The 27016-nt window shown below is 43.8% G+C and overlaps 1 protein-coding gene across 1 annotated transcript; it reads left to right on the top strand.

Annotated features, from left to right (window-relative positions):
- The first annotated feature begins 341 nt into the window (after positions 1 to 341).
- FEZF2 (FEZ family zinc finger 2) lies at positions 342 to 5103 on the top strand. The gene is made up of 5 exons (XM_031953499.1): positions 342 to 533; positions 918 to 1933; positions 2275 to 2409; positions 2710 to 2842; positions 4248 to 5103. The coding sequence occupies exons 2-5, from the start codon at positions 1040 to 1042 to the stop codon at positions 4505 to 4507; spliced, it is 1422 nt and encodes a 473-aa protein (XP_031809359.1). The 5' UTR covers positions 342 to 533; positions 918 to 1039; the 3' UTR covers positions 4508 to 5103.
- The last annotated feature ends 21913 nt before the right edge of the window (positions 5104 to 27016 follow it).

The following is a 27016-nucleotide window of genomic DNA, read 5'->3' as shown; positions in this document are numbered from 1 at the left end:
CTCTCTCTCTCTCTCTCTCTCACACACACACACACACACACACACACACACACACGCACACACACGCACACACACTCTCTCTCCTTTCTCTCTATTCCCTGTTCCTCTCTCTCTTTCCCTCCTCTGCTTAGCAAGTGGCGCGCACTTGGCCCAGGGGCGCTCGGATGCTCGGATGCAAATTGTCGACATTCAACTTTTAGGGGCTACGGGTGGCTGCCGCCGCCGCGGTCTGGCTGTGGCGCCAGGGGCCGCCGGGCCGCCTAGAGCTCGGTGGGCTCGCGGAACTACGGCCGGGCCACCGCCGCTGCCCCGTGCCGCCGCCGCCGCCGCCACCGCTGCCGGGCTACTGCTGCTGCTGTGAGCGCAGCCCCGTGCGCTCATGTCATTCCGCTGTAAGTGACTTCATGTGATGTCAGCTAAATGTAAAAGACAGTGATCTCACGCGGAGGGAAGATGTTGGCTATCAAAATGTGACAGTGTAGCCCTGCTGCATGCTTCGTACGCATCTCTCTCCTCGGCGCCGGAGGAGAAAGGTAAACGGCTTGATTTTCCATCTTCTTTTATTTTTAAATTTTCCGCCCTTCTCCTACCAGTTTGTGGTTCGAGTGCTAGGGGGTCCGGGCTGCCCAGGAACACTGCGGGTGTTTGCAGGGTCGCTTTCTCCTTTCTTTCTTTTTCCACCTTTTTATCCTCCCTTCTTCTCTTTCTTCCCCCCCCCCCCCTCCCCGTTCCCCCTTTTAAACCGACGAGGTCTAGATTGGTCGGTTACTTTTGTGCGACCCGGTTAATGAGCAGTGATCTGGTACCTTTGGGTGCTCATTGTTTAGGGCTCGGTTCATTTGAATGCGAATGGGTGGCCCGGCTCGGACCAGGCGTTTATTAAATTGATGTGTCTCCCTGCCTTTTCCGGAATGCAGAGTTAAGCCCGGAGCTCCGTCGCCTGGGAGGGAGGCCGGCTTCGCCCCCCACCCCCACCCTCCGCGCCCCGGCACCCCCGCTCCCTTCCTACCGCTGGAACCCGCAGCAACTTTTCCTCGAGATGGCGAGCTCGACTTCCCTCGAGACCATGGTGCCATCGTCCTGTTCCCGGACCGGAGCCTCCAGCGCTACATCCAAAACCTTGGCCTTCTCCATCGAGAGGATCATGGCCAAGACTTCGGAGCCCAAGCCCCCCTTCGAACCCCGGGGGCCCGGGGGCCTGGAGGTGGACGGGGGCGCCAAAAAGATGCTTAGCCTCTGCTCGTCCTTGCCTTGTATGATCCCCATCCAGCCCCTGGGCTACGAGATGCAGTCCAAGACTCTGCTCAACTACACCGAGCTTTGGAAGAGTAGCCTCCGGGGAGGCGGCGGAAGCAGCGGAGGAGGAGGAGGAGGTAGCGGCGGCGGAGGAGGTGGCGGCGGAGGCGGCGGTGGCGGCGGCGGGGGCAGCGGGGGACCCCAACTCTGTGGCGCCAGCGGCTTGTGCAAAGCGAACTGCGGCATGTGTTGCAAAGCGGAGCTGAGCCTGGCCCCGTCCGTGCTGCCCACCGGCAGGGTCATCAAGCCTCAGGTCATCAACCAGGCCGTGGGGCTGCCGGCCAATGGCTCCCTCTATTACTTCAACTACCTGGAGTCCTCGGCGTATCCCCCGTCGGAGCTGCTCAACGGGCACCTCTTCCCCTCCAGCATCCTCAACTCCCAGTCCCCGGCGTCCCTGGCCACCCACCAGAAACTCTTCTTGCTGGAGAACGCCAAGCTGGCCACGTTGGCCGCGGACAAGTTTCCCCACGGCCCTTACCCCCACAAAGAGCGCCTGCCCGGGCAGCTGGACCAGGTGATGAAGGAGAACACGGCGCTGACGGCGGAGCGGAACGGAGCCAAGAGTCACGGCAAACTGGCGGCCAACTCGGCGGACGGCAAGCCCAAGAACTTCACCTGCGAAGTGTGCGGCAAGGTGAGCCGGCTAGGGTGCCCCGGAGAGAGCCCGGGGCGGGGGGGCTGAGGGAGGCTCCCCCGGCCCTCGGCCGCCCGGACCTCCCCCTCGGGATCTGGCAGCGCTCGCTCCTCGCTTGGGGTGGAGGACGCCACGAGAGGGTCCAGGAGCTGGGAGCGGTCGGGGGGGGGGGGGGGTGGCCACGGGGAACGGGAACCGTTAGCTAGGCTGCCTAAGGCCAGGGCCAGGAGCAGAGGCCGGGGAGTGGAGCTAGAGGAGGACCGCGGAGATGGGGTCTGGGAGCCAGCCTCTCCCTCTGGGCTTGCCCTCCAAAGCCCTCTCATGTCCCGCCCCTCCACTAGGTGTTTAACGCTCACTATAACCTCACTCGTCACATGCCGGTCCACACGGGAGCCAGGCCGTTTGTCTGCAAAGTCTGCGGGAAGGGCTTTCGGCAAGCCAGTACTTTGTGCAGACACAAAATCATCCACACCCAGGTACGTGGCCCTCGCCCGGGCAGCCCAGGCTGCCGGCCTCCTCCCCACAGCTGCTCCCCCGGGCTGCCTGGGGGCTCTGTCGCCCCCAGAAGAGAGGGATGGGCAGGACACAGGGACCCCAGGGACGTTCCTGAGCCGCTCTGAATGGCTCCAGCCTCTCTCTCTCTCTCTCTCTCTTTCTCATAGCTAGGGGCCAGAAGAGGCCAGAGTTTAGGCTTTCCCTAACCGGGTCAACTCCTCCACTTTGGGGGTCCCTCGCCTCAAACTCTCTCTGTCTCCCGCCCCCTTCCTCCACCCCAGGAAAAACCTCACAAATGCAACCAGTGCGGCAAAGCCTTCAACCGGAGCTCCACGCTTAACACGCACATCCGAATCCACGCGGGCTACAAGCCTTTCGTCTGCGAATTCTGCGGGAAAGGGTTCCACCAAAAAGGTACTCGGACCTCCGGAGCTATTGCCTGAAGGGAGGGGGAAGACAAATGAGGCAGAAAGAGGAGGAGAGAGTGGACCCGTGGGGGAGAAAACTCAATTCCACTTCTGTTTCGAATCTTCTTTTCCCTGGTCTGTTCCTAACATCTTTCGGGCCGGTACCTTGCCCTAAATTACTAAGGGAGCGGACTGTCCCTTGGGACTCAGTCTTTGGACCTGGGCTAAGGTGAAGGCAGATAGGCTTTCTCTCTCAGAACAAAGATTCGTTTCCTAGCACTGGAAGAGAAAAATGGAGGAAGAGCAAAAGCCTCCCAAATGACTGACTCCTCGAAAGAAGTTTAGAAAGCTCTTTACTTTACTTCTCGTAGGACAGCAGGAAGAAGGGATGAGAAAGAGAAGGATGGGGAGATGAGTGGGGAAGTTGGGGCAGAAGAGGGGAACACTGGAGACAGGAGAGAAAGACCCAGAATTGCAGCTCCAAAGTCAGAGGAGAAGGAAGGCAGGCCCCAAGATTTCCTTCATATCAGGCGGGCAAAACTCAATTTGCTAACTTGCACCCAAGTCACTCTCAAATGCTTGTCTGCTTGAATTTTTAGCTTTCCTAGACAAAAATTCACAGACATATTCTATATACACATACGTGGAAGTGTATGTGTATATATACATTTGAGGTTACACATATCTGCATTTCATTTTTGTGGATAAAACATGCACACATATGTATTTAGTTGGTGTATGCATATTGTATGTTTGCGTAAGGATGGTGGGTTACATATGTGTTTCGTTTGCATGTATTTAGATTTAAATGTGTGTGTAAAATCTCAAATGTATTTATTTAATATTTTAGATGGGGGTGAGGGAAAGATTATCTTGACAACACAGCCCAGAACTGAAAGGTCTTTTAATTTCCCAGAGCAAAATTCCCCTTAATGGAAAACCTAGAAGGAGGATACTTTTAAACACACATACAGAGAGAGAGAGAGAGCACTAACAGGGACAAGGGAGGAAAAGGCAGGCCAGGCAAGCTCCTGTTGCTGGTTTGGGGCAAAATTCTGGTCTTCCCTCAATCTTGTAATTTGGAGCATTGTATCCCCGCTATGTTGCTGCACCTCCCCAAATGACGGGCGTCCCTTTGATTTCCAGTTCTCAGCCACCATAATGCTATTGCACCTCTTCTCCATCTCGGGATTGATGGAGAGCAAGTTTGACAACTTCTTGACTCTCACTTGTGGGACCCAGCCTAATGAAGCATTGCCTCCTTGGGGCGACAACTGAAGCATGAATCCCCACCCCCATTCCCGGGCCAGGCCAGGCCTGAGACCCTGGAATCCCTTTCACCTTTTCCTCCCCCATCACTGCCACCATTCAAACCCATTCTTTTATTATTATTATTTTTTTTTTTTTGGTAGGAAACTACAAAAATCACAAACTGACTCATAGTGGGGAGAAACAATACAAGTGTACCATCTGCAACAAGGCCTTCCACCAGATTTATAACTTGACTTTTCATATGCACACCCACAACGACAAGAAGCCTTTCACATGTGCCACTTGTGGGAAAGGATTTTGCAGAAACTTTGATCTAAAGAAGCACGTGAGGAAACTCCACGACAGTGTGGCCCCTGGAGCCCCCTCCACAAAGGACTTGCCCCGGACAGTGCAGAGCTGAAAGCTTCAGCTCCAAGCAGGATCTGTTTCCTCTCCCTCCACATCGCCTGCGCCTCGGAGATTGGAGAGAGACACTGATTTCTAAGATTTAAATAGATATATATATAAATTTATATATATATATATATATATATATACATACAGCAGAGAGGTTAGATCTATTTATCGAGACCAACATCTATTTTGGAAAGCTAAAATGTCTCCCTATGAGTGGGGAGCAGAATTGTGCAAACATACTCCCATCCCACCCCCCACATGTGTACATAGACGGGGAGACTCAGCAAGAGTGAAGTCCTGGACCTCAGAGCTCCCCCAGACATTTTATTGAGGGGTGACAGAGGGTGGGGGGAGGGTAAACTAAACCTAACTTTTTCAACACTGACTAAATATAAGGGAGCTGCATTATAAGCCCATCCACTTTCTACATTTCTGTAAATTTCCATGTACGATTGATTAAGAAATATATCTATATATGATTATAATAAACCGATTTCATTGGCAAGAATCTTCTTTGCCCTCTCCCCAACATCGGGAGAGAGTGTTGGAAGGAAATGTCTTTCCTCTTCCATCTTATTTCCTTCCTATTTTCTATCCATTCTTTCCTTTTTCGTTTCCCTCCCTCTTTCTTCCCTCCTTCTATTTTTCTCTTGCTCTAATTTCCTTCCTTTCTTCCTCCTTTCCTCCTTTCTTATGGCTGATGTTCTGACCATATTTCTAAAAGTTATCTTTTGTATTTTTCAAGCCAGCCGGAGCTTGACTGAAGGAGATGCGCTGGAACCCGAGTGGGGAGAGAAACCTCCAAACGATTGTGAGGGGCCCTTTGGTAACTGAGCTGACACACGAGTGGGCTGGGAGGGGAGGTAGTATCTAAGCAACTTGGTTTCCTCTGTGATTGGGGAGAAGGATACAAAAACCTCGAGATCCTCAGTTTTATTTTGTTGTGTTGGGGTTTAACTCACGAACGGCCTACGGTGAGATGAGCCTTCCGAAGGAAAGGAAAACTCATGTCAGGATATTGAATTTCCTACGCAGGACCAGGGGAGAAAAGCTTGTGTGTTGTGGGGGGGAATTACACAGTGTGGCCGGGCCAGGAAGCACCTGTTTGCTGGACTGCTCTGCGGGGAGAAGTTCCTTCTGTATATCTAGCTGGGGAAGTTGGTGAGGAAAGTGGGAAGAGAGGGGGAGAAGGGAGGGGGGGAGCGGCGATGACGGCGCGGTGCACGTAGGTGCGCCCCTGGCAGTAGCGCCGTTCTCCCAACAGTATTGGCCCGCGCGCATTTCCGGTCTATTCCTCCTCCTCCGTTCATTTCCTTACCTGGGCTTTCTTCTACTTGCTACTCCCGAAAGTCCCGGAAAGGTCAAGGGCTGTCCGAGATTGCCAACACCGCATGCCCTTGCCTCAACGACCTGCCCCCCAAATTTAGCAAGGAACTTCCATCTCCCTCTTCCTCTCTCTCTTTTTTTCCTTCTTTTTAAAGGCCAGTGGCTACAGGGACTAATGGCCTGGCGTCCAACCCCGAGGGAGAAAAATCTCCGGGACAGAGAAAGCAAGCGGGCCCTTTCCAAATTGGGACTCCAGAGCCCCGAATACTTGAGACCAAGGAGCCGCCAACCAGGTCCCTTTTCTACCCCCCATTCCCTCCTCATCTCCCAACTTCCCATCATCCATCCAAGCAAATACGCTCTCTCGCAGGACAGAAGAAAGCTAGTGGGGCTCACCTCAGAGCCTTCCGCAACAACCCCGTCTCCATCTTATCTTCTCCAATTGGCATGACATAATATTTCCAAGAACAAGAAGAATCTCACTCCTCTCATCTTTTTCGATGGAGTTCAAATGGAAAGGATCCCGGGTTGTTGCCATCCTGCTATTATTATCTAACATTTAATGTTCCGAAGACTATTATTAATCGGGCATTTAAGGCGGGGGTCTTTCTCCCCCACTCCCGAATTAAAGTCGCCTGAAATGCGGGATAATGACGGTTTTCATAATCTAACATGTCACCTTTTGGTCCTTTAATTAAGACGCATTTAAACAATTTCCTGAATAGCTTTTTTTTTTTTTTTCTCTCGAATGCTGATGAAATGATCTCACGCTCGCTTTCTGAGTAATGACCCAAATTAAGAGAGAAAACAGAGACCCTTCAAACCGCATTACATTAATCATCTAATCATTCCCAGGAGGGGGGCCGGCTGCCTGAACCCTTTTTGATCAGAATATAGATAATCAAGTACTTGGATTACATCAACGGGCGCGCTGAGCAGGCCCCCCTAGCGCAGCCCCAGTTCCCCCGCACCCCCCACTCCCTACTCTGCAGCCGCCGCCGCTGCCCTCCACTATTTTTTAATATCCAAGCGCCTATTCAACCCACGTCTTTTGGAACAATATTATTCCAGGGGAGAAAAGGGACTCGGGTTGCGGTCCGCGTGCGTGCTGCTCAGCCCAAGCTCGCCAATGAAAATGGAAATAAACGCGCCGGGCTTTGTCTGGGGACTGATTAGAGAGGTTTAAAGTGTGTGTGAAGGAGGGAGAGGGGGTGACAGCGCACCCCACTAGATTGAGCAGCTGAAATGCTGGGGGTGGGCAGGGAGCTCAGTCACCCTCAATCTCACCCCTCCTCTCTAAACGGGTTTTAATTAGGGACAAGGGGGATGGGAAGAGCTTCGCGGGCTCTCAGATGGAAAAGTTGAATCCGAGGAGAGAAGGCGTTATTTTCTGTTTTCTGTCTGAGAGGGACAGGGGCGTTCGGTTGACAACACACTTGCTGCTGCTGGACCCCGATTTATTCAACTGTAAAAGAAGAGACTTAGATGAAGGAATTTCTAAAATCCCCTGAAAGTCTGAAGTCTGAAGAATCTATGTCCTAAACCTGCTTCTGATCGGGATCCCACTTTGTTCGTCTGTAAAAGAAAAAGGTTGGCTTAGATAAGGTTGGCTCTGAAGACCCTGCCAGTTAGAGATCTATGGCCTCTGACCTCGGAAGTCCCCGCAAATCTGATAATCTGTGATCTAGTACTGAAATCTCCCTATGTTCTGGGTCCTAATTTGTTCAGCTGCAAAAAAAAAAAAAAAAAAAAAAAAAAAAAAAGCGGGTTGGACTCTCCAGTCTCAAAGACCCCTTGTAAATCTATTATTCTGTGATCTAAAAGATGAGCCCCTGTAAAAAATGGTGGCTTGACTCTAGGGTCAGTAGGACCTCTTTTTGGAAGTGAAATATTATATACTTTATTATCTATGATCAAAAGCTGTCTCATTCTGTCCACCATCATCCCACCTCTATAGTACTTTTGACTTGGAAACAAACCCAAAATCTGTTGGGGTTTGTGTGTGTGTTTGTGGTGGGGGGATCTTGAATTCCAGGGCATCCAGGAATCTGGTGAGTTCATGAAGAAAGACTTTAAGTTTCTTAATACAAGGGATTTCTCATTTTAGGACTCCTCCCACAGTAAAGGGCCTAGCTGAGGCCCAGACTGGACAGCCTCCTCAGCCTCTTGGCATCCCTTTGACTCCCACCCATGGTTCTCCCAACTCACATGCCCATTGAAAGCAAAAAGAGAATTTGTCAACTTTATTTGTAAAGAGGCCGACAACAGCTTCATCAGGCTGTCGCTGAGTATTTTTAGTGTCTCTGATTCAGAAATAGGAACGTGTACATTATAATTCCATTTCCTGAAAGGATATGGTCCTGATTCTTCCCCACCACCTCCCCCCAACAGCTCCAACAAGTCTGGGGAGATGGGAGGAGTGGGGAAAGGAGGGAGGGAAGAACGGAGGGAGAATTTAAATGTTAGATTTTTCTGTGACTGGATTTCTCTGCAAAGGGAGGTTTGGTCCCTCTGGAGTTTATAGATTCTATTCTGTAATCTCTGTAGATGCTATCCTCCCCAGGAAATTCTAATTTTGTGCAAAAGAGCCCTTCCTGTTTGAAGATAAGTCAATAGCAGATAGTGTCCTAAGCATCTCTCCGGGATAGTGGATAGGTGCTCATTTTAATGATCTCTGAGTTCTGTGGGTACCACTTGAATCTGGTGACAGGGATATATTCTCTTTTCTAGAGAAGGCATTTCAGTTCCATCAATCACATGCATAGCCAGCAAAGTGTAATGTAGAGTTTTTGTGAGTTTTCCCTCCCTTGTTTTGTTGTTATTGTTAAGTAAGCTTTGGGCCAGAGAAGAGGAGAGAAACTAGAAACTAGAAATTAGAAAGAGACTCTCTCTCTCTCTCTCTCTCTCTCTCTCTCTCTCTCTCTCTCTCTCTCTTTCTTTTAATCAGAAATTCTACCTCTAATTCTAGTAGTTCCACTTGGGAAAGTTATTTAACTTTTTTTTTTTTTTTTTGGTCCCAGCTCCTCATCTATAAAAATGGAGATAACACTAAAGTTGTCTCAGTTTCTTCATCTGTAAAAAAAAAAGGGAGGTTGAACTAACTGGCTTCTGAATTCACAGTTCCTTTCAAAGCTACAATCCCATGATCCTACAAAATCAGATTTTGGATCCATCATTGAGTAAGTCAACAACCATTTAATAAGTGGATCTATGTGCCCAGAATCAGCACTCCTGATTAATGTGGAAATCTATTCATTGAAATCTAGTTGTTATTTTTAAAATTAATAACAAAAATTGGGGGAAGCTATGGAATACAACAATTTTTCTTTCTACTTATCCCCAATAAATAGTAGGTTGGAGATGTAATTAGTATCTTCCAAACAGCAATCTCCTCCCCCTTTCCATTTTCCTCTCCTCTCTAAAATTATCAAGTCAAAGGGAGAGCATTCTTTGAAGAGTCCTGTAGCAAACTCTTTCTTGAAACCTCCAAATGAGAAATTGCGATATTTTAAAATGAAGTCTTTTCCAGACCATTCACCCTTTTTTTGCTCAATGACCCCGAACAGAAGAGATTTTACTTGCCTGCAAAAGCAGTGGCAACAACAACGAAAACCTTTAGGTCCAGGTAAGAGTTTGTAGGCAGCTACCCATGGCTTCCTAATGCAAAGACCTGGGAATCTTAGAGCTCGTGGGCTCCCTTCGAATGTCTTCTACAGGTACTCTCCCGCCCCACTCTCAATACACACGCACACACACACACACACACAACACACCTGCGCCTTGGATTGCCACGTGACTAAAACAGCTGGAAAGCCTAACAGCTGCGCCCTCCCCTCCCCTAACCTAGAAAACCTAGTTTCCCTCTTGTATTGAAGGACTGCCTCTTCTCCAGGTAGGGTTTTCGGGGCCGGAGAAGAGAGCCTGTGTTTAACTTTGTAGACTCCTTTCTGAGTCAAGCTGGGCCCTGAAAGCAGCCCGCAGCCTGTCGGGAAGAGACCTAACTTACTCTTCATGTATCGGAATGGTAGGGTAAAAAAGCTCCGGCTTTCCCCCCATCTCATCTCCAACTGTTTGCAAGAATTCTCGTTTGCCACATGAATAAGAGCCTTAAACAAGGTAGTCATCCGTCGCATATTAATACTCTAACCTTGATTAAATTGTATAGACCACACTTTAAAAAAAAATATTAAGGACGCGATTGCGGGGGAGGGGAATTCTGTCACCGACACCAAAAAGACTCCAATTATCTTTTCCCCTACAAGATGTTTCTTCTGTCCATGACTGCTCACACTTCAGCAGTCTTGCCAGCAAGACTCAAAAAAAAAAAAAATTCTCTTCCAAAGCCGCCGCCTCGGAGAGAACAGATTGATCAGTCCCATTGCCTTAGGCGGGTTAGAGGTTCCTCCATGGAAAGAATGACACAGAGAAGTTGCCAGCATCCAGACGCAGTGTTGGGGGGTCTGGGGGCGGGGGAGGGGGGACGGGGAGACGGGCTTGCTGTAGTGGTGTAAGCTCAGTTTGCTTTGCTTGCATATGTGTGCATGCAGGCCCTTCTCCCTTTCCAGCCCACAAAATGATAATGGGCTTGGGGAGCCAGTCCACGAAGTTGGAGGAGGAGGAAGAGGACCGCAAGGAGGAAGAAGAGGAAAGGGAAGCTGGTGGAAAGGAGAGGAGGAAAGGGGAGGGTGGAAAGGAAGGAGGTGGATGGAGGGAGAAAAAGGAGAGGATGGAGGGAGAAGAAGAGGGGAGGAGTGGGGGAGGGGACAATGAAGGAAAGGAGGGGAGGGAGGGAGGAAGAGGAGGACCGAGAGGAGGTGATGGAGGAGGAGGAGGAGGAGAAATCGGGCCCACTCCCAGAACAGCAGCAGGCCCAGGTGTGCTCCAAGTGCGCACTGGGGGTGGGGAGGACACGGAGCGGGTTGCTGAGGGGGGTGGGGGTGGGAGGAAGGACGGGGGAGAAACAGGGAGGCCCGGCCGGGGCCAGGAGCCTTGAGAAAATGCCGGGGCGTAAACAACCTCAAGGCAGCTGCGTTGCCCTTTTCCCTGCACTCGGCTCTCGAACGTCTGAGCAACCAGTTTGCTCCGAGAAACATGTTAATTGCCCACGGAGCTCATTAAGGCATGCACATGCAAAACACAGCGAGAAAGATTAGCTGGACAAAAGCGCAATAATGAACTGTCAACAATCGGGCCCATCTACACGGCCGGGATCGCTCGAGAATGAGGCATTTAGAGGCAACAAAGGTTTGTCTGGGACAGGAAGAAAGAACGCCCTAGACTTTTGTTTAGTCAACACAATTGATTACAAATGAGAGATTAACAGGATAGCTGCGGATCTTTTTTCCCCCCTTAAAGGAGACAGAAAAGAAAAGTCCAATTAAGTCCACCGAATGTTAACTACATTGCTTTCCACGCTTGAGCCCGAAAAGAAATTCTCATTAAACCGTCCCTGGCGATCCCTTTTGGAAAGTAATTTGTCTCCCTGATGGAGCCGAGAAAGGGAGCCGAGTAACAAGAAAGCGTCGGTTCCTGGCACAATGCGCTTAGGAGACACAGGGGAAGCAGCCAAAGGGGGAGTTAATGAGCATCTGACAAACGGCTTGGATCTAGGCCTGGAGAACAGTGATGAAAAGATGGAATTGGCCAACATCTATTCTTTATATCAAACAGAAAAAGGCCAATCTGAAACAGGGCTGCTCAGAGCTGGGTGCAAGGAGAACGCATGAGAAAAGGGAGGAGAGAGAAAAGCCCGGCCCGGGCCTCCCTCCGGTGGACTGGACGAGCTGGGACCGCCACGGAGGGGGAGCCGGGCCAGCCGCTCTGCCAGGCCGGGGGCCCTGGGTCCTCTCCTGCCTCCTCTCCCAGCCGCGGGATGATCAGATGATGGAGGAGCACGAATTAAGTGCCTACTGTGTGCCAGGCTACAGAGTCATCATCATTGGAAGCCAGATGGAAAGAGGAGGAAGGAGAGGAAGAGGATGGGAGGAAGGAGGGAAGGAGAAGGATGAAAAAGTGGGAGGAATGGGGGAGGAGGAAGAGGAGAAGAGAAGAATAAGGAAGAGGAGCTGGAAAAAACCGGTCAGAGGCCATCGAGCCCAACCTTCTCATTATATAAATGCAGAAACTCAGGCCTGAAAAAAAATTTGAGATTTGCTCAAGATCATTCAAAAAGAGTCAGGATTTGAACTCGGGGCCTGAATGCCAAGCTCAACACTATGATCAAGACCCACATAAACATGAAGCTCCTATTAGCCCTTGCCCCTTCCTGTGATGCTCTAGGGAAGAGTATCTGTGTGGAAGAAAACAGTCCAGGATGAATATAAGGCCTCTCTATAAGGACTGCCCTGGTAATTAGCAACCAGGCTAATCCCCTTTTCTTCCCTTAGAGTATGGGTCCCCAGAGTCACCATATGTTACCATATTCACACTGGGATTATTCTCAGCAACCTAGACCTTAGTCCCTCAGCATAGATAGACTAGTTGGATCACCTCAGATAAAAAGAGGAAAGGGAAGGAACTGATTCAGGAAGGAGAGTGCTCTGATCAGGTAATCTTCATTTTCAGCAAAATGGCAGAATCTTTGGAAGGCCTTGGGTTCTTACTTTGTCTCCGACATTTTCTATTCATTTCATCATGGGCAAGTCACTTAAGATCTTTGAATTCCAATTTCTTAATCAGGACAAATGGCAGTAATAACCCTGTAGTATTAACCTCTCAAAATCTCCATAAAGATTAAGTCATATCTATATGATCTCTATATTTACAGAAAACACTTTGCAAACCTCAAAAGTAACGGTAAAAATCTTCGAAAAATTTTAGGCTGCTCAAACATAAAACAATCTGTATAAATGTTAGCTTTTATTAGTATACTCATCTCTCAGATTCTTTGTGAGAAACAAATAAGATAACATGTAAAGCACTTTGTGAAATTTAAAAAGATATGTAAAAAGTTGGTATTTATAGTAATATTTTTTTCATATGTCATTAAATTAAATCTCAAAATTACTCATTTTAGTTTTAAGAAATGTAGTAGCAAAAAAAAGAAATACAATAATTTATATAGCACTTAGTATATGCAAGATTCTTGACAAGTTTTTATCTCATTTGATCTTCACAACAGTAGGAGGTATGATCCCCATTTTACAGATGAAAAACTGAAATAAACAGGGATTAAGTGACTTGCCCAAAATCACATAGCCCAACAAGTATTTAAGGCTAGATTTGAACTCAAATTTCCTAACTTCTGACTTAGCCCTCTATTTCCTCTGCCACCTAGCTAAATATGCTTGAAATATTAGTCTAAAGGTTTTTTGTATATTTCTGAAAGAAATCAATGCTGCATCTCTATTTATGAAGCAAATTCACTTGAATTAAGGCACACTTTCATACATGTCAACCAAAAGAAGTTTGCTAATAGATGTTTCTCCCCCTTCCCCATCCCCACCCTATTCTTTCCCCTTTATCGTCAGATGAATAACATTGATTGGAGGGACAGTTCTGTTTCCAAAAACCAGCAGAGTGGCTCAAAGCAAAGTAGCCAAGGTTCCAGTTGTCTATTCTTCCCATCTTTGAAATGGGGCTAATACCACACAAGGGAGTCCGATGTAATATGTTAAAGATGATTTTTCTTTTCTTTTCAGGGAAGGGTTATGTGAAGGATGGGAACCTGTAATTGCTTTGTTATAAAGAAAAGTCCCTCCACAGATTGGCCATTCCTCTGACATTTACCCTCTCAGTTGTCTAGAGAACCGTGAAGTTGCTCAGGATCATGTGGCTAATATTCAAGTAGGCATCAGAAGTAGTGTTTGGACTTCACATTTTCGGACTCCAGGATCAATTCCTTGTCCACTGTTTCTGCTGCTTCCTCTTCAGTCCGGGAGACAGAGGTTGCTCCCAATAAGTGCTTGGTAACAGCCATTACATTATTTCTGGGAACTGCACAATCATTCTCTATAGTAACAACCCACATTTTGCTTGAACCTTAAGGTTTCCAAGGCATTTTCTTCATGAAAACCCCTGGAGACTATGCAAATGCTATTTTGCCCAGGACAGAAGCATAATTTAAAGGGATTTGGAGGAGTTTAGAAGAGAGCTTGGGCAAGTCCCTGCCTTTACTCAGCCATCTTAGCTCCACCTACTTGCCTGACATAGAAATTAGAAAATTGGAGCTTTGAGAAAGCATGCATGACTGACAATTGTCTGAGGTGGAATCCAATGCAGGGTTCTTGAATTTGACTCCAAATCGTATCTAGATGTCATTAAAAGGGGGTAAAATAAACATGCTGAATCAATCCTGAAGCAGAAATATAGCTCTTTTCCTTTCCTTTGGCATCTCCAATGAGTGCACAGAATGGCAAAATGAAGTCTTTCTTATTAAAAATAAAGAAACTCTATTTTCTATTCTCATAAAAGATCTTCATTCTACTAGTCTCAGCCTGATATTTTACCCAAAGAGTTATTTTCTTCCTTCAATCCACTTCTCTTTTTCCCCTTCCTATTCCTTCACCCCCAAATCTCCATTTTCCCTATCCCATTTCTCTTCTAGAACCAGACCCCATTAATCCCATAACTATCTTCCTCTCCACCTTTCTTTGATGTTTTCAAAATTAGGCCCTTGCCCAAAAGAAATCTTTCCTTTCTGCCTAACAATGAGTAAAGAAAAATGTCTTTATGAAAATATGAGACCTTTGTTTAAAAACTGAGACTTGTAAGAAAATGAGACATTTACAAATGATACTTCTAAGAAACTCAGAAAATTAAGAGTAACCTCATTAATTGAATTTCAATTTACTTTGGCAAAGTGGGTGAAATACTTGAAAGACATTTGAGCTTCACTGGTCCAAGAATCTATAAATTTAGAATCTGTTTGGCCCCTTTCTCCTCTGATACAGATAGCAGCTCCTCTGAGCTTTAGGAAATGGCTTCATGAGTTTCAATGGTCAAAGTAACTCAGTTCCCCAGTGGCCAGCTTTCTGATGAGAAGTATTTCTCCACTTAGCTCAGCTGGGCTTAGACAATTGGCCTGTACCCTTTTCAAGTGACGTTGTTGAATATCCTGGGCTTTATTCATAGCCTTGGATCACCCCTGTCCCTCTGGGAGGCATGGGAACAGGACTTCAGTGGTGGATGTGTGAGCTATTCTTGATAAAGATTTCAAATTTCAAGGTTAATTTTTTTTTTTATTTCAAGAATCTGTCTTTTTATTGGTATGATTGATTATTGCATTCCTTGATACAAATGGCCATTTTACTATAGTACATTTTAAAAATATAGATCAAGAGCTTGAAGGGAACTCAGAAACCACTGAGTCTACCCTCCTCATTTGATAAAACAAAGAATTTACAGAGGGCTGAGTGACACAAGGTTTTAAACATCCAACATGGGGTTTAAACACAGGTTTTTGACTCCAAGGCCAATTCTAAGTGAACAGGGGTAGAGTCAGGAAGACTCAAATTCAAGTCTGGTCTCATATATTTCCTAGCTGTGAAACTTTGGATAAATCAGTTAATCTCAAGCTCAGTTTCCTCAACTATAAAAAGAGGGTAATAAGGAGTGTGAGGATCCAATAAGATAATCTTCATAAAGTGTTTATCATAGCACCTGGTACATGGAAGGCACTTAATAAATGCTTGGTTCCCTCTCTCTTATTTTTGCACTATACCCTGTTGCCATCTTCAAGAGCTGCTGTGGAATAACAACAACAACAACAAAGCACTCTTCAGCCACCTTGGTGATGATCCTCTCTGAATTGAAACTTGTCCTGGCAAAATAGGCATGAAATTTATGCTAATCACATAATTGCAGTCATCTCAATTGGGTGAGATTTGCCATACCTTCCATCCCACTGGTAGTTTTTGCTCCCCAAACCAACAGTTATTTCTACAATATTATGAACTATCAGACTAGAATGATACATTCAAAGCTAGTGTGAATCAACCCTTTGATTTGTTCATGAGGAAACTGAGGTTCAGAGAAATGCCCCCAAATCATATAGCTATCCAAAGCAATTTAGCCCCGGAAGGGACCTGAAAGATAATGGGATCCAACTCTGGTTTGTTTTTTTGGTTTTGTTTTAGAAGGCTTTTTACAGATAAGGAAACTGAGGTCCATTGAGATTGAATGAAATGTCCAATGTTGTTATAACTAATAAGAGCCAGAGGCAGGGAGGTCACCCTGTTTCTAAGCTCCCTAGCATGGAGAAAATTCAAATGCAGGTCCACTGAATCAAATGGTAGAGTTCATGTTTGCCTTTTAAAACTGTTTTCACCAATCACTGTGAATTTATTACTTCATCTTTGTATTAGTAATAGCATTCTGTTTTGTATTATTACCTGGGGACATATTCAGATGACACAGATGATCCATCTCTAACTGGAAAGGATCATTTAGAACAATTTGACAGACAAGGAAAGGGACTCCTATCGACGCCGAGCAGCTTGTCTCTATTCTCACAGAAAGTAAGTCTCAAAGCTAGAATTCGAATCCAGCTTCTTTGACTCGAAATCTGGCGCTGTTGCCAATCTCCCATATTGCCCGATATTTTGTCTTTTTCCAATCTTGCCTAGAAAGCGTGGTTTTTTCTTTGAAAGCTGAAACACCTTTAAAAGGAGCTGTAAAGGTCAGGCACCCCTATTGATGAGGAAGCTATCCTTCCATGCGGCGCCTGAAGGGTTAAATATATACTAGTTGCCGTCCAGATGAAAAGTTGAGCGAAGAATTGATGGAGCACGACCAACAAGGAAGCCATCTACTTCCACAAGTGAGAGGGAAATTAGGTTCGTCCCGGGGCATCCCATGGGTCAGGAGGTTAACCCCTCCGGTACCCCGGGCAGCTAAGCAGCCCTGGCCCCTCGTGGCCGAACCCTGTCTAACCTCCTTTTTATTAACCTGGGGAATGAGGAGGCAGTTGGATTGTGAGGCAGTTCCTGGAATGAATCAACCTGAAGCTGATCAAAGAAATGTATAATCTTCAGGGGGAATTCAGTTTATTTCACTGCCTGTTATACGCAAAGTTCTCAGGAGAGGGTTTCCCAGGTGGCAACGAGAAGCAAGAACGGCACACGGCGGCCATGGACACCGATGGGAGCGCCGTGGCCTGTGCTGGGCTGCGCCATAATTGATCAAAGTCACAAATTGTATAGAAAGAGATGTTGCTGCCATGTTTTAAAGCGTTAGGTTTTCCAGCCAAGTCTCCAGATGGGATCATAAAAGCAACACATCCTATGACTTAAATGTGGCTGCTTAACAGTTATATTGGGTAGGCCATATTTCCTACAAGGAGGTGGTTGCTTGCCTTAGGAACTTGAGACTCTTAACAGACTTCTGGGTGAGAGCTTTCCTGGATCTCACCCACTTCTTCTCTCTCAGCCTAACCACTAGAAAACCCTACGCTCTGTATTGTCTGGTCAGGATTCTGCTCTGCATGACTGGCAGCAGGGCGGAGAGGGCTTTGGACTTGCCATCGTCAGGGAGGATTTGAATCCCACCCCAGCTGTTTAGGCGGTCTCTGCGTCTGTGCAATGAGGTCAGACTCTCTGGGCAACACTCAATCTGTGACCCTTCAGCCTCATTCTCAATCTCTGACCTTTCAGCCTCATTCTCAATCTGTGACCCTTCAGCCTCATTCTCAATCTGTGACCCTTCAGCCTCATTCTCAATCTCTGACCCTTCAGCCTCATTCTCAATCTCTGACCCTTCAGTCTCATTCTCAATCTGTGACCCTTCAGCCTCCTCATCATAGGTAACATTTGTATGTACCTACTGTGTGAAGGGCGCTGGGCTAAGTGCTGTGCAATTATTTATCCCATTCAACCCCCACCACCACCCCAGGAATCAGGCGCTATTATGATCTCCAATTTTGCAGATCAATAACCCTAGTTACACATTAGTAACCCCTAGTAACTGTGGTTAAATGACTTTCCAAGATCACAAAGGTAGCGAGTGTCTGATCTCGGCTTCCGCCTTCCTGACTGGGGCCACCATGGTTACTCTCCCACCCAGCTGTAGATGCCAGGACAGCCAGGATGGACTGTCCCATTCATTCCTTCTTCAAGAATTTATTAAGCACCAACCCCACGCCAGGAGCCGTGCAGGGTCCTGGGAAAACCAGGCCCTGGCCTCAAGGAACTTCTATTCTACCAGAGGAAAAAGTAAGGGAATACAAAGCACACACCAAGTTATTTCTGGGTGCATTCACTAGCAAGCGGGGTAGGATGGGGGAGGAGAGTCAAGAAAAGATTCCTGTAGAACGCAGCACTTTACTTTGAAGGAAACTGGGGATTCTGGGAGGGGGTGGGAAGGAGCCAATGTGTTCCAGGCCTGGGGGACAGCCAGTGCAAAGGTTCCAAGATGGAATGTCATATGTGGGGAACACCAAGTCCTCCAGTCTAGCCGGAACCCGGAATGCATGCAGAGGAGCAATATCCAATGAGCCTGGAAAGGTAAGCTCGAGCCAGATTGTGAAGGGTTTTAAATGCCAAATAGAAGAATTTGTATTTTATCTTAAAGGCAATGGGAGTCACTGGAGTTCTCTGACACCCCGGAACCATTCTCAAACAGAAGTTACATATATTTTTAAACCTTCTCAAAATAGTTCTGAGCATTAGGATTCTGAAGTTCCATAGAGTTTGGATTGCTTCTCTTTCAAATGTCAGGGGAACTAAGTGTTCTTATTTCTACCTGAGTAATTTCTCCTGGTGTAAAAGCAGACCTTGATCACCTACTGCTGGATCCAGAAGGATTCTCAGATCTATCTTGTCAATCTGCTTCATCTTACACTTGAAAAGTTAAGGCCAAGAGAGAAAAGCAAAATGCTCAATCAATCAATAAGCATTCACCTTGCTTAAGAAGAAAATGCCTTATGGGTTTCCATGGATTTAGATGTTCTTGAAATTCTAAAAACATCACTCTTTCTTAGATGGAAGCGTGCGAAACTATGGATGTGTAACAGCACATATATTGTAAGAGACAATCTATTCACTGGTTAAGTTTTGCTCAGTTTTCTCTCTAACAAGGGATGACTCAGTAGGGAATATACTGGGAAATGATTCTGTTGGGGGAAAATAGAATATATAAAGTTTTTAATTAAGAAAAATTTAAAGTACTAAATCCCATGGAGCATCTCAAATTTTAACAGACATTTAAAATATTTGTTTATATTGTAAAATGGGCAAAAAAAAAAAGAATTCATGTATGATGGTTTATTTCTACATTTATATTTTTGCCAGTTCTATCAAATTATTTTCTAAAACATAGATATGTGTGTATATCTATCTATCTATATATCTGTACATAGACACATAGATCTATATATGTGCATATATGCATATAAACATATATGTTTATATACATATATATATATATATATTCTCCTTTCTACTGGTTTATCTTACAATATTGGGGGGGGGAAACCTAACCATTAAATAAACCTAACAGATTTTGTGAATGTGTCTGAAAGTGTATTCGGCATTCTGAATCTGTAGTCCCCCATGTCTCAAACAAGAAGAAGGAAATGTTTTATGTTTCATCATGTCTTGTTCAGGGTCAGGATCAGTTCTTTGCAATTAATCAAAATTCAGCTGGCTTTCCCAGTTGTTTTCACTTGCAAGTGGACTGATTTAGACAAACCCCATCTTCAACTTGTCGAGGGCTCGGGGGATTTTAATAGCCTAGTGTAACAATAGCAATACAGAGGGTCATTGGATTTTTTTCCCCCTCAGAAGGATATGTCATTTCATTATTCCTTCAAAGTACTCCTGGGAGTAAATTACCAACCATATTTTAGCGAAAAAGGGCCCCAGGAACATAATTGCTTAAAGCCATGCCACGAAACAGTAGGACAACTACTTTTAATTCTGAGGCAGTCAGAGCTTCATCTTCCAGAGCTGGGCTTTTCCAGGATTTGAGTTTGTAGATTGTTGGGGAGGGGGTTTCCCCTTCTGTCTCCAAATCTCCACCCCTGGTGGAGTATTCAGGCAAGGCCTAGGGGTGATGGAGCTGAAGTCAATTAAACATCTGCCAGGGCAACATTTTCCTTCCAGAAACCTGTTGTGATGCCCCCTGGTGCCCTAGAGTACTCAGGGATACAGTTTTAAAACCTGGGTCAGACTTGGATGGCACAAGCCTGAGTGAAGCTGTGTAAATACTACTACTGGAAACAGAAAGATCCAGGCCCTTTTGACAAAGGCAGAGAATTCCAAAAAATAGAGAGGAACAACAATATTTAAAGTGCATGCTGCTTTCTGAAAATTCTTTTCGTGATCCTTTTAAAAATGTCCCAGTGCTCAGAAATTTGTTTTTGTTTTTTTAGTCCAGAATTAAAATTTCTTTAACATTTCCATTAATATAAATCAAAGGATGGTAGATTACAACCCCAAGGAATTTTACAAGTCCAATCCTCTTATTAGGCAAATGAAGAAATGTAGACAGAGAGATTAGGTGATTTGTCCAGGCCACACAGCTAAAGCAGCATTTGAGATGGGGTTTGAACTTGGGTTTTAGGATGGCCACACCTAGAATATGCTTCTTCTAAGGGTTACCAGTTTAGAGATGGAATGAATTCTTAGGAATCTTCCTAGTTCTAACCCTCTCTCATTTGACGGATGAGGAACTTAGACCCGACGAGGTCACAAACATAATAGGGGTCAGTCAGAGTACTGGAACAAAGTTCTCTGACTCCCCATTAATACTCTATTCCTCCCATCCTGTTGCCTTCTCTTAGCAACTTATTGTCTTACAGAGATGCTTGTTGTTTGTGTGGTTGTTGAGTCCCGTCCGACTCTCCATGAGCCTATTTGGGGTTTTCTTGGAACGATACTGGAGTGGTTGGCCATTTCCTTCTCCAGCTCATTCTACAGATGAGGAAACTGAGGCAGAGTGAATTGGCTTGCTTAGGGTCATACAGCTGGCAAATATCTGAGGCTGAGTTTGAACTCAGGTCTTCCCAACTTCAGACCTGACATTCTATCCACTGCAAAACCTAACTGCCTAGTGAAGTACAGCAATTAGTCCGTGGCAAATGGCAGAGCTAGAATTTGAAACCAAATCCTCTGAGTCTTTGAAACACCCTGATTTCTGCAGATGATAGGAAATCCACATCTTTGGATATTACAAATTGACATCTTAAGAGGGGCAAAAGAGGAAGGCATTTGTATGAATACAAAGTACCATTGCTTATATTTGCTATAATTTCAGTGGGATATAAGCTCGTTGAAAGCAGGGGCAATTTTATTTTTGTTTTTTTATTACTAGTCTTTAGTACTTTGCCTGACCCTTAGAAGACAGTCATATGAATTGATGGATGAAGAATATGGAACCTCATTAAGCTTTTTCCCAAGTCCCTATAGCTCAAATCTCTCCATCAGTGGATATCAAACTTTTTGGTCTCAGGACCCCTTTCTACTCTTAAAAATTACTAAAGATCCCAAAGAGCTTTTGTTCATGTAGGTTATATCTATCAATAGTTACCATAACAGAGATTAAAGTCTTTGGTATTATTGTAAAAATTAGTTTTGACCTTGTAGACCCTATGAAAGAGTCTTGGGGATCTTTAGGCCCTCCCAGACCATACTTTGAGAACTGCCACACTTCAGCATACAGATAATCTCCTGGTCTAAATGGCATAGAAAGAGATTCTCCTTTAAGGACCTTCTTGCTGGAACAAAACCTGTTCTTTCTCAAACCGGGGAGCTGAAACTCAGAAATCAAGAATTTAATTCCCTTAGCTTCTTTTAATGGATCCAAAGGTAATCACAAAATTTCTAATTCCCCCAACTCCCACTATGAGGTTCCTTCCAGCTCTGAGCCAGTGGTTCCAAGTTCTTTCTCAGAGGATGCATGACACATTCATTTGACCCAGAAAAGATCTATTGGGAATGATTTTCTAGAAAGCACTACATCTAAGGTAAGGTAGACAGAAGCCTTACTACTGTCGTTTCCAGATTTACATTTGCCTATCAAGATAAAGCACTGTGATTCTAAAGCTTTCTCAAATTCTTTTAAAATGGTATAGGCTTTCTGTTTTCTAGCTTTCTGAGTAACTGGAAGTTGTTCCAAAAGTGACCCAGTTTCACTGAACTTTTCTACAGTAGAAAGAAATTGAAAATTGAAAATTTAATATTTATTTTAAATTTTAAATTTTAAAAAAATTGAAGCAACAAAAAAGTGGAAAGTCAAGAAAGGACTAGAATAGAAATCTTGAGATTAAATTTCCTTGATTGGTATTGATTTGCAGTCCAATATTATCTAAAAAATATTAATTATTTACTGTTTTGAGCCATTAGCGTAGATAATTTTTCTTTCTTTCTTTGATTCAATCGGGGTTAAGTGACTTACTCAGGATCACACAGCTACCAAAGTGTCTGAGGCTGAATCTGAACTGAGATTCTCCTGAGGCTAGGGGCAGTGCTCTCTATCTACTAGGCCACCTAGCTCCTGCATGCCATGGCATCCTCTCCCCTGATAATCATGGTCCTCTTCAAGAACAAAGGACAGATAATATCATCTTAGGCACTGGATCCACAAAGACAAAGTGAAAAACCAAAAAACAAATGCCCTCCTTCAAGATGCTTCAATTCTGTGGTCTTGGGACTACCAAGAGTGATGTGGAACTTTTTACTCAGAATACAATCAGCAGGTACAATCCTTAAAATCAAGGGCTTTTTCTTAAGTTCCTTTTCCTTATCTTCTTCCTCTTCTTTTTCCTCTTAAAAAAACCCAAAACACCATTTCTTTTAGTTCTGGAGATATTTTTTCCCTTTGAGATCTGTTTGAAAATGTGATCCTGTCTATTTTTAATTTAATTATTGCATTCTATCTGAAAAATGTCTCTAACTTTTTTAGTAGTATGAACAGGAAAACGCTAAAAGAGCTCAAGCCCCCAATACATTCATCTCAACTATGCAGAAAATGGATCCAAAAGTAAAGGAGAACAGAACAGAGATTTTGTAGAATTCTAGATGATGACCTAAATTCCCTACCAATATTTTGCAAGCCTTTCTTGTGATGTATTCACAACATTTAAATTTTACATTTATAATTCTGTGTACAAAAACATTTACATTTTACATTTATAATTCTGTGTATAAAATCATTTAAATTTTACATTTATAATTCTGTGTACAAACAGATTGAGTTAACTTTCAGTTTAAATTCTGAAATTCTGGGAAAAAAAATCAATCTTCATCTCTCAATAAATTTTATCGTGGGTTAAATTCATTTTAAATCCACTCTAGAATGTTCTCCAATTCAGTCACATTTAAACTTGTTTTTCAGAAAAGAATAGGAAAGAAAAGAATCTCTTTGCCTTTCCATGACGTTTATAATTGATTATCTAATTTAAAACATGTAGATTCCACAGCAATAGTCACTATGGAAATAGTAACATATAGGACTCAATTCTAATTCAAGACACAGTGTATAGAGTTGAGTGGTGAAGATTTCCCAGCATGTTTTGGAAAATCTGCTATAGTTTACAAAGGCAGAGGCAATTTGGTGAGTTTTAAAGAAATGGGACCTCTGTGCATCGGCCTGAGATTTTTGAAACATGCAGTATACAATAGTCTTTCCTTTTCATTTCCTGGTATTTTGTATTCTATGTAGTCAAGATTCTTTTATTGGTGTTTTTAGGATGGAAACACCATTTAGTCAAGGAATCCAAAATAATAACATTATCAGACGTTTATTTCTTTTCTAAAATAATTTTCCCCAATCTCATAAAAAATTTTTTTTAACATCTGTTTTTTTTTTTTTAATTTTAAGTTTTAAATTCACTCTATCCCTCTCTTCCTTCCCCCCTTCCTGGGATGGTAAGCAATCTGATATGTTATACATGTGCACTCACAGGCATTTTTCCTAAAGTCTGTTGGTTCTGGTGGTTTGACTTCTCAAATTCAAGGGTCTTATTAAAAATACTTAACAAGCATAGAATGGATAACAATGCGTTTAAATAGAATTGTCGCTTGCATCTTAATTTACACCTAATTATCAAGCTTATTTTAGTTTTAGGAACTGTTTAAAAATATATTTGCTCGTTGAAAAAAATCATCAGCTTAAAAAAAGATAATAATAGAAATAATTTATTCTGAAGTTAAATATTGACATGAAAAAAACTTTATATTTGTTAAGCTGTTTTAAGAGTTAAAAAAAAATCAAACAACTAGTTTTTTTTATTTAGAGAGATAAAATAAAAGTTCTTTGACCTCCCTACTCTCTCCAAGCATTCAGGGTCATTTCCCAAATCACATTAAAACAAAGAAATCTTCTGGGATAACTTGGCTTTCAAGACCATAAACAGTGCTATGGAGTGATATCTGCCGGTGCTGCTTTATCATTAGGCATCTCCATTTCTTCACAATGTTCAATGTACTTCAAAAGATCGATTAAAGATCGATTTTCCCAATACCTCTCTCTAAGCAAAGACATTTAGACTTAAGATCACATTTTCTGATTGCCAGCCAACAAACCACCAGTCAAAAAGAACAGGGGTCTATCCTAATAGTGAGTGAAATGGTGACATAAGATCTTTGCCAGATCCTTACTCACTTATCTCTGGTCACTAGTTCAAGGGAGAATGCCCCAACCTCTATTTTACTTCTACTAAGATCCACTGTACAAATTATAACAACTTTTGATGTCTTTTCCCTTTCCTTTTTTCCTGGCTATTTCTCTTCTTCAGTGACTTTCTATCTCACCCATTATTAATGAGGGAAAGAAAGGCCTCTGATCTCCAGGCTAGATCCAGGATCCTCTTGTTGTGGGATGCTTTCAGTCATGTCTATCTCTTCACAACCTCCATTTGGACTTTTCTTGGCAAAAATTCTAGTTTGCTGTTTCCTTTTTCAAGGAATTTCCAATGAGCTTTCCAGCTCAATTTATAGATAAGGAAACTGAGGCAAGCAAGCAGGTGAAGTGATTTGCCCAGGGTCACACAGATAGTGAGTGTCTGAGTATAGATTTGAACTCAGGAAAAGGAGTCTTCCTGATTCTAAGCCCAATAATCTATCCACTGTACCATTATGCCCTCTGTGATCTGCTAGATCTGCCCTTTTCTATGAAGGCCATAAAAAGAAGTGGACTTGCAGCCAGAAGTTTTGGGTTCAAATCCCTGGTCTGGTATTTTACTACTGGTGTGACCCTATCTCTCTGGATCTCACTGTCTTTATCTGTTCAAAGAGAGATGGACCTCTATGATCTCTTCTTGCTCTAAGTCCCCGATCTCTTCATGTGAATAAATGAATCTAGAAAGCATTTTCTAAGTCCCATTCAATGTGGAGGTCTCCCCATAATTATCTAGGATGCTAGGGTCTGTCTCAGCAGCAGCTGACATTTTGCAGAGACTTATTCATACTGCCAAATGTATTAGGACGAGAGATGTGTGAAATTCAGAGATGTGTGAAAAACCTTATTTTTTTTGTCCTGGTTCAAATAGGTTTGTATCAGGCTTTAATATTCCTTTACATTTCTTTTTCCATCAATCTCTCTAACTTCAGTCATTCACACTACACAATGTCAGATCAACTAATTTGACTTAGGAAGTGAAACAAACAAACAAACAAACAAAAAAACAGCTCTTCATTTGGAGAATCCTATCCAAATTTTAGTTCCATCTTAGGAGTCTCTGTGAAAGCCATGGAGTGATAGTTGATATTTCTGTTTCAAGGATTAATTAATGATTTCTTATCTACATCTAAACATGGGGTGGGGGGAAAGAAATCCCCCAAAGTACTGCTTTAATATTGGAAATCTCCACTTGCCAACAAAGGGATTTAGAGTATCTATCTGCTTCAATTTCACAGTATGTGACAGACATTTGTTTTAGGTCTTAACAACATACTGGGATCTCAGGAAGCAGGGTGGTCCAATAGATAGGGAACCTCTTCCTGATTCCCTTACTAGCTTCCTGATATTGTCAGATCATTTAACTTCACTCACTCTCAGTTTTCTCAATTTGCGAAACAAAAAGAATATTTCTACCTGCCAAGATAGAGGATCAAATGAGATATATAAACCTCTTTGCAAATCTTAAAGCTTTATATAAATGCAAGTTATTATTATTGTTATTGTTATTATCTCAATTATCTATATAATTCAGGCCAAAGAAATATTTCATCTCAGTCATCTGAATGTTTGGCACAAAATTTAAAAACATTAAAACAAGATTCAACCCCCCAAAAGTGCTTTTTAAAAAATACTTGGCATATATCTTATTACATTATATGTTGCTTTAGAAATTTCTAAGATAGGCATTGATATATCACAGACAATGTTGTGTATTTGGGAAGAGGGGTCTTGTGTGGCTTATTTGTCTTTATAAATAATCATCAATTTTGGAGGGTCCATAATGTGATTTAATCTGTGTGGGGAAACCCTCAGAATGGAACTCTCGAACATGTTGCTGTTCAGCAACTTGCTGTCATTTCTAGGCTCAAGATTGCCTGAGAAGTTCAGCGTCTACCCCTGGAGACACAGCTAATATGGGGTAGAAGCAGATTTTCTGGATTCCAAGGCTCAGCATTCTTTCAGGCTTCTCCTTAATGATCATATTGAAAATAAAGCCAATGGGAAGGCAAGATCTTGCCCAAGAGCCCACAGTCTCTCTTAAGGCAAGAGTTCTAAATCTTTTTGTCAATTGGTTTTCTTGTTTTATGAACCTCTTGAATAATCCCATGAAATTCAAGGATTTCTCAGAATAATATTCTTAAAAGCATATGATTAGAGAGGAAACCGATTCTACTCAAAGGCAATTTCCAAGATATAGACAAAGCAAGTTCACGGACCTGATTAAGAACCCCAGTCCTAAGAGGGACGTGATTGGGAATCCAAGGATACTTGGGGATCTCTTCAAAGGCGATGCATTTATGAGTTTCTGATATTTATTTCTCTCTCAATTTGATTTGCCATTTACGTTAAAAGAAGATTTTGGGAAAAAAAGTGTTTTTGATGCTACTTGGCATATATCTTATTACATTATGTGTTGCTTTAGAAATTTACAAGATCAACATTGAGATGTCACCAGACAAACATCCATGCTCGTGCTGTGATAGACAGTCACAAGCACCTCCCAAGGAAGCAGCAGATATTTACACTGAACCCAAATAGAAAACTATGGCAATGTCAGCACATTGCATGTCTCTCTAGAGGCGGCTTCGACTCAGCCTCCTCCTTAATTTGCTCGCCGGTGACCAGAGCG

Source organism: Sarcophilus harrisii, chromosome 1, assembly GCF_902635505.1.
Source record: "Sarcophilus harrisii chromosome 1, mSarHar1.11, whole genome shotgun sequence".
Lineage (NCBI taxonomy): Eukaryota > Metazoa > Chordata > Mammalia > Dasyuromorphia > Dasyuridae > Sarcophilus > Sarcophilus harrisii.
The sequence above is the reverse complement of the archived record's forward strand: the minus strand, read 5'-3'. Positions and strand labels throughout refer to the sequence as shown.